The 12,282-nt window shown below is 35.6% G+C and overlaps 1 protein-coding gene across 2 annotated transcripts in view; it reads right to left on the reverse strand.

Moving 5' to 3' along the window:
• Window positions 1-12,282, reverse strand: part of TDRD9 (tudor domain containing 9) — a 73,049-nt gene that overhangs the window by 37,060 nt on the left and 23,707 nt on the right. For both annotated transcript variants that reach the window (XM_051769475.1, XM_051769474.1), the window contains exons 3-7: window positions 10,536-10,633; window positions 8,456-8,677; window positions 5,887-6,009; window positions 3,768-3,848; window positions 787-951 (exon numbers count right to left, since the gene is read on the reverse strand). In XM_051769475.1, the coding sequence (XP_051625435.1) occupies window positions 787-951; window positions 3,768-3,848; window positions 5,887-6,009; window positions 8,456-8,677; window positions 10,536-10,633 (689 nt within the window). The remainder of the gene's footprint in view (window positions 1-786; window positions 952-3,767; window positions 3,849-5,886; window positions 6,010-8,455; window positions 8,678-10,535; window positions 10,634-12,282) is intronic.

Consider the following 12,282-nt stretch of genomic DNA (forward strand, 5'->3'; position numbering starts at 1 on the left):
TCAGGAGCTCTACAAACCAAATGTTCAAAATACAATCTGTGCAGTTTATAAGCTAAAGATTGATACAGCAAACAAATCTTCAGTCACTACTACCCTCCTCAGGCACCAGAGCAGCAGCTCTCCAGTGCAGCCGTACTGGCTGTCAAGTGCCCACCCAGGGATCTGAGAAGTAGCTGCTATTCCAACACATTTTCATTATTCAAAATTACACATTTGCCACGGTGGCCTATGGAGCTACAACAGAAACATGTTCAAAACTGCTGCATAACATCTCTTGGTTTTATTAAGGAAAAAAAAAAATGGAAAGAAAAAAAGAATAGGAAATCCTCAGCTGAGAGAGAAGCCAACTCGGTAACATCGAAGTTCTAAGCACAACTGCTTGTTTTCTGATGACTCTTAATTTCCTGGCACTTTCTGCCTTTGATACATAACACCAACATGGACCAACCCAGGAAATATTCCGATTTTCTCAGCTATATTCAAAGAGATCTGTAAAATCTTAATATGTTACTTTCTGCCCAGAATTTTACATTGTTCACCTTAAATGCAAGCTACCAAACAAAATGCCTCATACTACTTAAAATTCCCAGCACTTTGCATTCCATTTCTGTTACATGAAAGAAACTAGTGTGCTGGTAAGAAGACTCCTGTTTTATCATAAAGTATTAATTCTTACCTAGAAGTGTAATACAAAATTGGTTATTTGTAATTTTATTGCACAGTTGGACTGACTATTCCAATTTCTTTCTTACTCTGTCCAAAGAAATGACATTATATTAACATTACCTTGAAATCAACAGTGTCCTTTAAATCATCAAGATAATATTCTTCAACTGCAAAAGGTTTGCCTTCCACCTTAAACACACAGACTGGATTCAGCCCATTACGAAGTGGAATTGCAAAGTAATCAGCAAATTCTTTAGAGTTGATGGAAGCAGACATCAATATTATCTGTTAAAAAAATGCAAAGCAAATATAACACATTAATTTTAACACAAAATGCCCTGCTACATGAAAATCTCCAAGTATTTTTTATGCTAAAATGGTCTGATTTTGGTTACAACAGGTATGTTACCTAAGCACATTTAAGACAATCAAGGTTAAATGCTTAAGAAACCCTAGCTAGCACGTGAAGAAAGGTAAGCACCTGTAAGAAAATGGCTCAGGTTGGATGCCTAGGGCAGACAACATGGTAGAAGTTCAACCAAAATCATATCGTACCCTTGATAAAATGCCAAAATAAAAATGCCATAGAATACAGCTAAAGAGCATCCCCCTTACAAAGCGACAGGAAGGCAAGCTAACGAAGTGGGTGCTGTACCACAGTGCTCAGCTCCAAAGCACAAGATACACAGGACAGGTAAAGATACACAACAGAGGGGCAGATTAAACCATGAAGTCATTTAACATGATCCTGAAAGGACATAATTCTGCAAATATTATATATGCAACCTGTCCCACTACAGCAAGAACTACCTCATGCCTCAACAGTGCTCACCTACACCAGGACGATAGGCTAAATGTAACCTTCCCTGAAGGCTACTGAAACAAAACCCAATCTAAATTATTCTAACTGCAGTTACAGGCAAGGAATATTAAACTACCTCTTCTTCTAGACAGTCTTGATAATTTGGACTCTGTAACCTGCACAGAGCCTTTCCAAACTGAAAGGAAATGACAGATTCTTAACAGAGTGCCTGAAGGACCACCTAACTGAACTAATAGTTTAATTTACTCCTAAAGCAGAAATTCAACAAGCCTATATCCCCAACACGGCAGATAAACACATCAGAACAGAAGGTAATCAAAGAAGACAGTTCTTCAAGATCAAGCAGTCCAAAACCACTTGTACAGCATGGAGATGTCTAAAGACCCACCAGATAATACCAAAAACTGTTATCAGTCACTACTAGAAACTGCATTGTTTGGTCTGATCCAGTGTCAGGTTTCCTTGCAACAACCCTATCCCAGCAAGATCAACCTTAGAACAATCCAATGTCTGTTCTGTGATCTAAAAATAATAATCTGCACCAGCCATCTGCCAGAAAATTCAGCATAGTTGGTAGGTGAACCACAGCAGGTAGTTCTTGTCCTCAGTACATCAGAATTGCTCTTGCCATCTTGTTAGTTGATGCAATGTTGAATTACCTGCTACTTCTGAGGTCTGCAATGTCCAGATTAGGAAACAAACAGTTCACATGCATTTCATATAAATGTCTTGTATCCCCCCCCCCCCTTAAACAGGTATCCTTGTACACTTTTGTTTCATGAATCCAAGGAGGCTGGGAGGAAAACCTTACATGTTCTGATTAACTTGCCATATGATCAAAACCCCTTTCCTTTATAGTTTTTCAAAAGGGGTTGAAAAGGGATTAAGTAGGAGACACTGGGCTTAGTGTATAAATTCAAACCAAATTACCCACTTTTTGGTCTGCTAAGAGCCAGAAACTGAGATCAAGAGTTCCCCCCTTTTCACCATTACAAAAAATCAAAAATTCAAAGGGACATCCTCCCTCTCCCTCAAAGGTAAGATTGTCTCAGGTTTATACAGTATGAAACTGTCATCTGCAGAAACAACTGCAGAGAACTATATAAAAGGGATAAAATTTTCCAGTGCCAATTTTGAGAGATTTAAATGCAATTATAGAGAAAAAGGAAAAAATATTTCAGGAACCTATAACAGAAAAATGTTTTCTAAGAGAAAACGATGACAGGGCCTGTAGGGTTTCTTGCCATTGACACCAACCAGGTAATTAGCATCAAGGGAAAACTTTTCACAAACTCAGTTTGATTAAATTATTGGTCTTCTCAATAGGCAGAGCCAAGTGCTAAAAAAAGGCTGAATACTTTCATATTAGTGTCTCTGAATTTAAAGACAAGAGAGTTTTCTTATCAGCATGAAAAGGAATTAAAAAGTGAAAGATGTGAAGAGCACTGTCATGCCCTATGCCAACTGGAAGGCCACTTTCAGTGACAGCATGTTTGGAAGATCTAAAGACCAAGTTATCCCAGTTCAAATCAATGTGATGGACTGCACTTAAGAACGTGGATTCCCTTCCAATGACAAGAAAACCAGCCAACCCAGAACTACACTTATGTCTGTTTTGAACAGGAAAAGTCACATTAATTAAACAATTAACTGAAGACACATAGAGTCTCACAAAATAGCTGCAGTCCCAAATAGCTGCACATAAAGATACTGAGTTAGCCTAACTCCATCACCCATATTTAATTAAAGAGTTCATTACTGAGACATAAAGACTAAATATGTCACGCTGTATGTCTGTAAAATCTGCTTTAGTACAAAGCATGAGTGCCTAACATGCAGAGAAAAATTTCAGACACGTTTTACTACCAGTTCTGCCCAGAAATTACAATACAGCATTTCTTGTCTTCTGCTATTTTTCCCACTTTAACAAAAAAACCTCAGTATTTCCAGGAGTTAATGCTACCATATTTAACCAAGGATAAGCACTGCCCTCAATACCCAATAAGTAATTCTAGTCAAATATCCATCTTGCATTTTTTAGCCTTAAGCAGGCTTTAGAAACTAATGCATTTTAACATGAGGAGGAAAAAAAAGTCTTTCAGAATACATTATAGCAGCCAGGAAAAGAGTGCCCTTTAGCTTGCTTACTTATGAAGTGCAGCAAACTAAATAATATTTCACTGCAAAATAACAACATAACAATTTGTTGTAAATTCTTTAAAAAAACGTGCAAAAATATTCTTGTGAGAAAAAGCAGTAGAATTCAGTTTAAACCCACCTTTACAGACTGTGAATTTGTATATAATAGTTTACGGGTCATCAAGAGCAAGAAATCCATTTCTTCTGTACGCTCATGCACCTGGAAGATATTATGCATAATTTAATTTTAATTAATTAATGATTTGAATTAATTATTTGAAAATCTCTTATTTTCCTACTCAATGTATGTTTTGTTTTTGCAACTTGGAACAATAATACATTTTCACAGAAGAAAACACCTTTTGAGAGTATGCATGTTAATCACTTTAAAATTCCAACAAGGCTGTTCAGATGACTACAGCACCCTTTGTGAAAACTGTTTGTCACTATTAAGTCATGAAAATCATAGAATAGTGACTAGAAAACCAACCATCAGCTCCAGCTACTGGTTCTATTAGAGCTGGCAATAACACCTGAAGTGGTAATGATGTTGGGTGAATCAACTGTACTGATAAAATCACAAATGATCCAGTAAGGGACTAGGTTGGTTTATCTGAGTAGATGTGCCCCATTCTCAATGGCTTCTAGCTTTTGATTGCTCCTTGCAGTTCAGCAAGCACTCCTCAACATTATCCATGATAATCATATCCCTTTCTTGAATTGCAGTTTAAATATATTAAGTGCAGCAGCTTTTTCTGGAGCTCAGCCTTCAACATTTGAGTCCTGTAAGGTAATTAGCATATTCTAAAATAAAATAAACTTATAATCAATACTGTCCCATTACAAAAACAATTTAGCTAAGGCAGTTTTCAGGCTGACAGTAAGGTCTTGCTGTAAGAAGTCGATTTTTTAGTCTAGGTTTGTTTTGGTATGCTCCTAAATGTTTGCAGTGCTCTAAGAGTACCAAGACTTGCAATTAGAAATGTCATGGAAAACATCTGCTTGTTAAAACAGTGACTGTTGGCTCAAGATCACAATCTCTGTAGTAGATGTGGGGAGAAAGGTGGCATATAGGGAACAGGAGGGACTAGAATTTTGGCTGGGGAAATGGGACAGTATTGCATTTCCTTCTTTTTGGCTTTAAAATGTTAAGGTTTGCAAGACTGATAATACATTAGAGTGCTCAAATCTTTTCCATGAAGACAAGTGGTACAATTCTTTAGGATGTGGAGTTATTCTGATTCTTTCGTCTGTTTGAATGAAGTCCTAAAGTTTCTTCATATGAAAATGTAACTGTCTGCTCAATCTCTTCCAGGTTTCCAATATGCCACTTCAAGTGCAGTCATGACAGCCTTACTTGTTGCTATAATAGTCTAATGGTATACCAAGTATTGTCTCCCTGCTTCTCAAATATCCAAGAATTAAAGTTGCTCTCAGCTACAATACCATAACCGAATAAAAATGAAAACCAACACTTACAAAGCAAACAAACAAAACAAAAACAAGAAACCCCACACAAACAAAAAACTCACAAAAAAATAAAAAACAAACAAACAAAAATCAACCCCAACCAACCAAAAGAAAAAAAAAACCCACCAACAAAATAACCAAAAAAACCAAAATATCCTCCCAAAACAAACCCCTAAGTCCTCTTCTGTATCACTACACCCCAAGATGTCCTATATCTCATATGTGATTTACGTTCATGGTTCACGAAAGCACAATTTGACATCTGACTTTCCACATGAAGTAAGCATAGAAACATGTAAAAATATGCAAATTACAAAAAACCTACAAGTGTATTTTCTTTAGCTTTTTGGTGAATTGACAGCAATAACAATGAATCCACATGAATAAACTGTAAATCCAGCCAGAAGACAGAACTTTCACAGGGGTATTTCTCGGGCTATCCCTAAAGAATAAAGACTCTTTGTAATACCTAACTGAGTGAAAACTGGCTGCTTCCTCCTAGTAGGCCTAGCCAGACAGGTTCTTGAATTCCACATGGTAGATTTCAATAAACATTTCAAGGCACCTGTATGAAAAGCTAAGCACACAAAAAAACCCTCCCTACACCCTTAGTGCTACACTTGTCGCTCAAAGGAATGCTGAGAACAAGCCTATTTCATCAAGTATTAGCTTAGACACCTTATACAAAACATCTTTACAAGCAGATGTCTGCTTTTCTCTTGCATGTAAGAGCAACAAAAGAGAAGGCTTTCTTAATATGAAATTTAAGCTTATCTCCAACAACTTACTTCATCAATGAAAATATGCGTGAACTCAGTTAGGCTCTTGGCAGAAACTACTTTCTGAAGAAGAACTCCAGTTGTCATATACAGCAACCTTGTCTCCTTTGTTGAAACGTTCTCTAAGCTCAACTAACAACAGTAAGAAAAATACATGTTAAGATGGAAAGAGATATTTAATATATTTAGAGAAACATGTACTCCAAAATAAAACACAATGTAAATCCATCTAAATTATTTACTTACACTTGTAGAAGTCACTGTACAAAAGTGTTCTCAAATCCCAGAACCAATTAACTGGGTTTTTTTGGGAGAAATTTAAAAAAATTTAAACCTCTGAAGTTTACTAAGTATCAAAATTCCTTGCTAGGGGCTTTAGCCTGAGAAGAATTCTTCAAAGACTTCTAAAGGTATGTACATCATCTTTACCACTAATATGAAGAGGAAGAAAAAGATTTTGCCAAAATGTAGTTTGCTTACTGGACAGGAAAAGGAAAGATGTGTAAGATACCACCAAGGTCAACTTATTCCTGAAAGTTCTACAAACTTATGTCATGCAATAGATTTTTGATTCCTAAAGTACTTGTTTAACTTTAGCTATCTCAGGTGCTATCCACCCAGTCAGGCAGAGCTGTGACCACCTTTTCACATGCAGTTTTCACATCAGCCTAGAGCAGATGCGTCCAAGCTCAGCCATTTTACCTGTTTCTACTCAGCTCAAAAAAGTGCTGGTGAAACAAGCACAGCACATCCACATCCACTGTCCTGAAGACAGCTTGGAAGCACAGCACCATTTTATGTCTTTATGACTCATTAGCGTAATAAATCAATTTAGCAATTTTATGACTAATTAATTCAAGGTATCAAATCACATCATAGACTTTATGTAGAACTTACTTTGAAAAAAAACAACATCTATAACTGTTCTGGTATTGGCTGGGATAGAGTTAATTTCTTCTTCCTAGGTGGTATTGTGCTGTGTTTTTGGGATTTAGTAAAACTTTTGATTACACACTGGTGTTTTGGTTGTTGCTGTCATGTTCATCCTAAGACGAGGGACTTTTTTGTGGTTTGTGCTCTGCCCTTAACGAGATACACAAAAAACCTGGGAGGGAGCACAGTCGGGACAGGCAACCTGAACTGCCAAAGGGATAGTCCATGGCATAGAATGCCATGCCCAGTATGTAAACCAGGGATTTACCCACAAGGGAACCAACTGGGGTTTGGGGACAGGGTCTGGCATCAGTCAGCGGGTGGTGAGCTATTGTACTGTGCATCCCTTGGGGGTTTTTTGTTATTACTTTTTAATCATTATTTACTATTCTTAGTATATTTTAAACTGTTTCAATTGCTAAGTTGCTCCTGTCTCAACCTACAAGCTTAACTTTGATTCTCCTCCCCGTTCCACCAGGGTCAGGAGGGGTGGAGGGGTGAGGTGAGTGAGCAGCTGTGTGGTGCTTAGCTGCCAGCTGGGCTTAAACCAGGACAATAGCCCACAGTAATGCTACAAATATGATAGCTGGAGGTTATTAATATTGGCTTAGTTACAATCTGAGATAATGCCAGAGCATAATCACAGAATTCTCTTGAGTGTTCACCTCTCAGAAATGAAACTTGGTGATTAACCATGAAGAGCCTTTTTACTTTGTTTTCCAACCTACCTGAAGAAAAATGAAAAAGAAAAAACTATTTTTTCTACTACAGTATTTGCTATAGATGCATCTGTCACCTAGACAAAGAACAGCATTCAGCAGGGATGACAATAAAGATCGTTTAGATGTAAAAATGAAGCTCATGTATCTGCACAGCCCTGTAATATGGCATTTCTGTAGCAGGCCATGAGCTTTGCACCGAGTTTGCAAGGCCTCAGGACTAAGGCATGTCTGGGCTGCTCTCCTTGAACCTTTCTTTATCTGCCTTCATTTTTGCTTTACTTTGTCTCGTTGGGACAGTAATTTAGTGAAATGTAGGGATTCAGAGGCCTGGTACAGTAGCAGACACCTTGGGAAGCAGAGACACAGGATGGGGCGTGGAAGAAAGTGGATGTGGGATAACAGATGAAGTAACCTGTGTTAAAAGAGGAAAGTGGCATCCAGTTTAGAAAAGGAAGGACATAACTGAGTTTGAAGCTGAGCTGGACAAAGCAAAAGGAGGAGATGGATTTAAGAGGAAAAACTAGTTCAAGTTTTCACAGGCTAAGAAGAAACAACAGGATGTTCACAGAACAGTGTGGCCATAACTGCATGAAAGTTTTGACAGAGCTGACAGGTAAATGTAGTAAAGTCAAACAGATAAAGTATGTTACTTAAGGAGTTTAAAGTAAAAAAAAAATATACATATAGGTGTGTCCAATGCAGAAAAATATTTCTGTGGGAGTCCCACCAGGATTTATAGTTATTCAACTTTAAAAGTTAATTTAATTACAAACATTTAGCAGGAGACAGCTAGAAAACAGCCATTCTACTTTAAAAGCAGATTCTCTAACATTACTTCAGTATGCTGGATCTCTTTAAAAGCAATTAAGAAAGAAGACATAGTACTTTTTAATGCATTTTTAAACAGCATTTGAAACTTTTACCTGGTATCCTACAAATCCACCCAGAGTCCATGATCGTTCCTTGCTAATCCACCTGGCAAGGCTGCTGGCACTGATTTTCCGGGGCTGGGTAACAGCAATGTTGCAGTAGATAGATTGCTGCATGCAATCATCCAGAACATATTGTGGAATCTGCGTGCTCTTACCACTGCCAGTTGCTCCTTCTACAATCACAACTGAATTGTTTTGTATCAGAGACAGTATCTGAAACAATTTTTCAAGAAAACTCATAAGTCTACAAAACAAAACAGATTTTTAACGGACTTGAAATATCAGCAGCTTCCAGGCCACACATCTAATCTCTGTAAAACACCATGCCATCATCTTCAAGGAATGTGGAGATAACTGGACTTCTAAAACACATCAGAAGATCACAGAAAAGAATAGAGGTATTCATGTAAAATATGTGTGTGTGCCCATAAAGTATAACAGCAGTGTTTTTTCCTCTAAGAATTTTTATATAGTGATTTTGTACAATGTTTAAAACATAAAGTTTCCATCTAAAAACAAAAACCCAACCAACCAATCAAAAAACCAAACAAAATAAAAAAACCAAAAACAAAACAAAAAATAAAACAAAAAACAAAAACAAAACAAAACACAAACAAAAACAAAACACAAACAAAAACAAAAGAAAAACCAAAACCAAAACAAAAACAAAGAAAAACACAAAAACAAAACAGAAAACAAAAAACAAACAAAAAACCAAACAAAAAACCAAAAGAAAAACCAAAACAAAAACCAAAACAAAAAGAAAGCAAAAAACAAAACAAAACAAACCCAAATAAACAAAGAAAAAAACCACAAAAAACCAAAACAACAACAAAAAAACCCACAAAAAACAAAACCAAAGCAAAAAACAAAATTAAAAAACAAAATAAAAAACAAAACGAAAACCAAAGCAAAAAACGAAAAACAAGACAGGAAAGAAAACAAGACAGGAAAGAAAAAAGGAAAGAAAAAAGGAAAGAAAAAAGGAAAGAAAAAAGGAAAGAAAAAAGGAAAGAAAAAAGGAAAGAAAAAAGGAAAGAAAAAAGGAAAGAAAAAAGGAAAGAAAAAAGGAAAGAAAAAAGGAAAGAAAAAAGGAAAGAAAAAAGGAAAGAAAAAAGGAAAGAAAAAAGGAAAGAAAAAAGGAAAGAAAAAAGGAAAGAAAAAAGGAAAGAAAAAAGGAAAGAAAAAAGGAAAGAAAAAAGGAAAGAAAAAAGGAAAGAAAAAAGGAAAGAAAAAAGGAAAGAAAAAAGGAAAGAAAAAAGGAAAGAAAAAAGGAAAGAAAAAAGGAAAGAAAAAAGGAAAGAAAAAAGGAAAGAAAAAAGGAAAGAAAAAACGAAAGAAAAAACGAAAGAAAAAACGAAAGAAAAAACAAAAGAAAAACAAAAGAAAAACAAAAGAAAAAACAAAAGAAAAACAAAAGAAAAACAAAAGAAAAAACAAAAGAAAAACAAAAGAAAAAAACAAAAGAAAAACACAAAAGAAAAACACAAAAGAAAAACACAAAAGAAAAACACAAAAGAAAAAAGGAAAGAAAAAAGAAAAGAAAAAACAAAAGAAAAAACAAAAGAAAAACAAAAGAAAAACAAAAGAAAAAAACAAAAAAAAACACAAAAGAAAAACACAAAAGAAAAACACAAAAGAAAAACACAAAAGAAAAACACAAAAGAAAAACACAAAAGAAAAACACAAAAGAAAACCAAAAGAAAAACAAAAGAAAAACAAAAGAAAAAACAAAAGAAAAAAAACAAAAGAAAAACAAAAGAAAAACACAAAAGAAAAAAAAACAAAAGAAAAAAAAACAAAAGAAAAAAAGAAGGAAAAAACCAAACCAAAACCAAACCAAAAAAGCAAAAGAAAAAACCAAACCAAAACCAAACCAAAAAAAACAAAAAACAAAACCAAACAACAACAACAAAACACAAAAAAACCCACCAAGAACTAAAACAAGAACCCAACAAAAAAACAACAACAAAAAAACACCACCCCACACACAAAAAAAAAACCAGCCCCAAAACCACAATAAAACATTATTTTCAGCTTTATTTCATGAGAGAAAGTACACTGACATTACCTTTTCCCTGTGTTTGGCTGTAGGCATATTCACATATTTATGTTTAATTATTGGTATAGAATTTGAATCACCTGATTGACACTGAGACAATGAAGTACCTAGGCAAAAAAATAACCAAGAATAGTTTATTTCAATAGAGAAAAAGAAAATCCAGCAAGAGATTTGGAAACCTAACTTCTCTAAAATTTGAACTGCATACTTGCGAGTATTAATAGAACTAATACTTTTAATATCAGTAGATTATTGGAGATCTTCTAGGTTTATGCAATTGCTGTTGTACTGGAAGCAACTCTGAAAAAACATTGCTTCTGTGTATAAACCATCATCAGTGTAAGAAAGGTATACAATTCTATATGCTTTTCTCTTAATTTAAAACAGTATTTTTGCACAGTTTGCATTATAATTACCAGTTCTACCTGTGCAGCCAAGAATTCACAATTCTGAAAAAATCTGCCTTATTCATATGCCTTCGTTTTTTCCCCCTAGAGTCTACTGGATCCACAGTGGAAAACAACTCATAATTTCACAGGAAGGCAATTATATTTCTACCACTTGGCAGTTCAAACAAATCTGGTGAGCACCATGATGACCCTTCAACGTGATACTACATTCTGCAGTCTCATGGCAGGAGTTAGTCACTGTTATCACTGAGTAATACAGGACAAAAATCTCACAGTGCCAGCATGAGTTTCTCTCAGAGGTCTGCTGTCAGACAGTTGTAGAGGAAGTGCAGAAGGGGAAAACCTAGACAAGACTGTTTTGTAACTTGCAATTAAACAATCTGGCTAAAAAACCCCACCATAATGAAATCAAAAGTAGGAATGCTTTCTAATTTCAAATGGGTTTCACCAGGTATTATGGTAAAATCGACTTATTTGCACAGAAGCAATAAAATCTCATACTTCACTTCTTTTAATGCATTATTTCCCCAATAAGCAGACTGGTGAGAAAGAAATCTGGTATTCTTTTTACAAAGGCAATAATTACTTTAAAATAAAGGCTATAACCTCAATACTTGGCTGCAGTTATAGCTCCCTTTCTTTGGAAAGGTTGTAAAAAGCTCACACAGCAGTGAAGCAAAAGCAGGCAGAACAACATGTTCTGTCTCTGTACTACACCTGAATGTGCTCCAAGCCCCCAAATTGTCTTAAAGTGTCAAGCAATACAAATTAAGTTATTCTCACATTAAAACAGCATACAGTTCAACAAGACAGTTTCATAAAGCACTAAAAAACAGAGTTTTCCTGAAGCCACACTCTGCAACAAGAAAGGTTCTTTACCTGGACTCTGTGTAATGCAACAGTTAAAGGTGATCACTGCACAAGGATTTACTTAACACCTCTGAACACACAGAAAACCAGAACTTATTAGCAGCCTGCCTTGAAAATATTGTCTGTCCTTTCTAAAATACTTTTGGTCAAGTTTCTAAATATATTCCCCAGAAAAAAAATTCATATATAGCATTCTGTCACAGCAACACTGTACAGAGGCTGACTGGTTTCCCTCTGGCACAAACATGTCACTTCTGGGACATCCACAGCTCTGTGTGATTTGGCCAATGCTGGAAGAAACCTCAAGCTGCTACGAAACAGATCCCGGTGTCAGTAAATTCCTGATAAAGGAACATGGCCTTCCCACCTCTATCAGGTTTTCCATGAAACAAATGCAATTTTGAAAAGCACGTTAAAAGTATAAAATAGAAGACAGCAGCAATTTTTAAACAGTGCTTATAAATAAGGAGGGAAAG

This window comes from Manacus candei, unplaced genomic scaffold, assembly GCF_025592945.1.
Source record: "Manacus candei isolate 608988 ecotype Guabito, Panama unplaced genomic scaffold, ASM2559294v1 h1tg000109l, whole genome shotgun sequence".
Lineage (NCBI taxonomy): Eukaryota > Metazoa > Chordata > Aves > Passeriformes > Pipridae > Manacus > Manacus candei.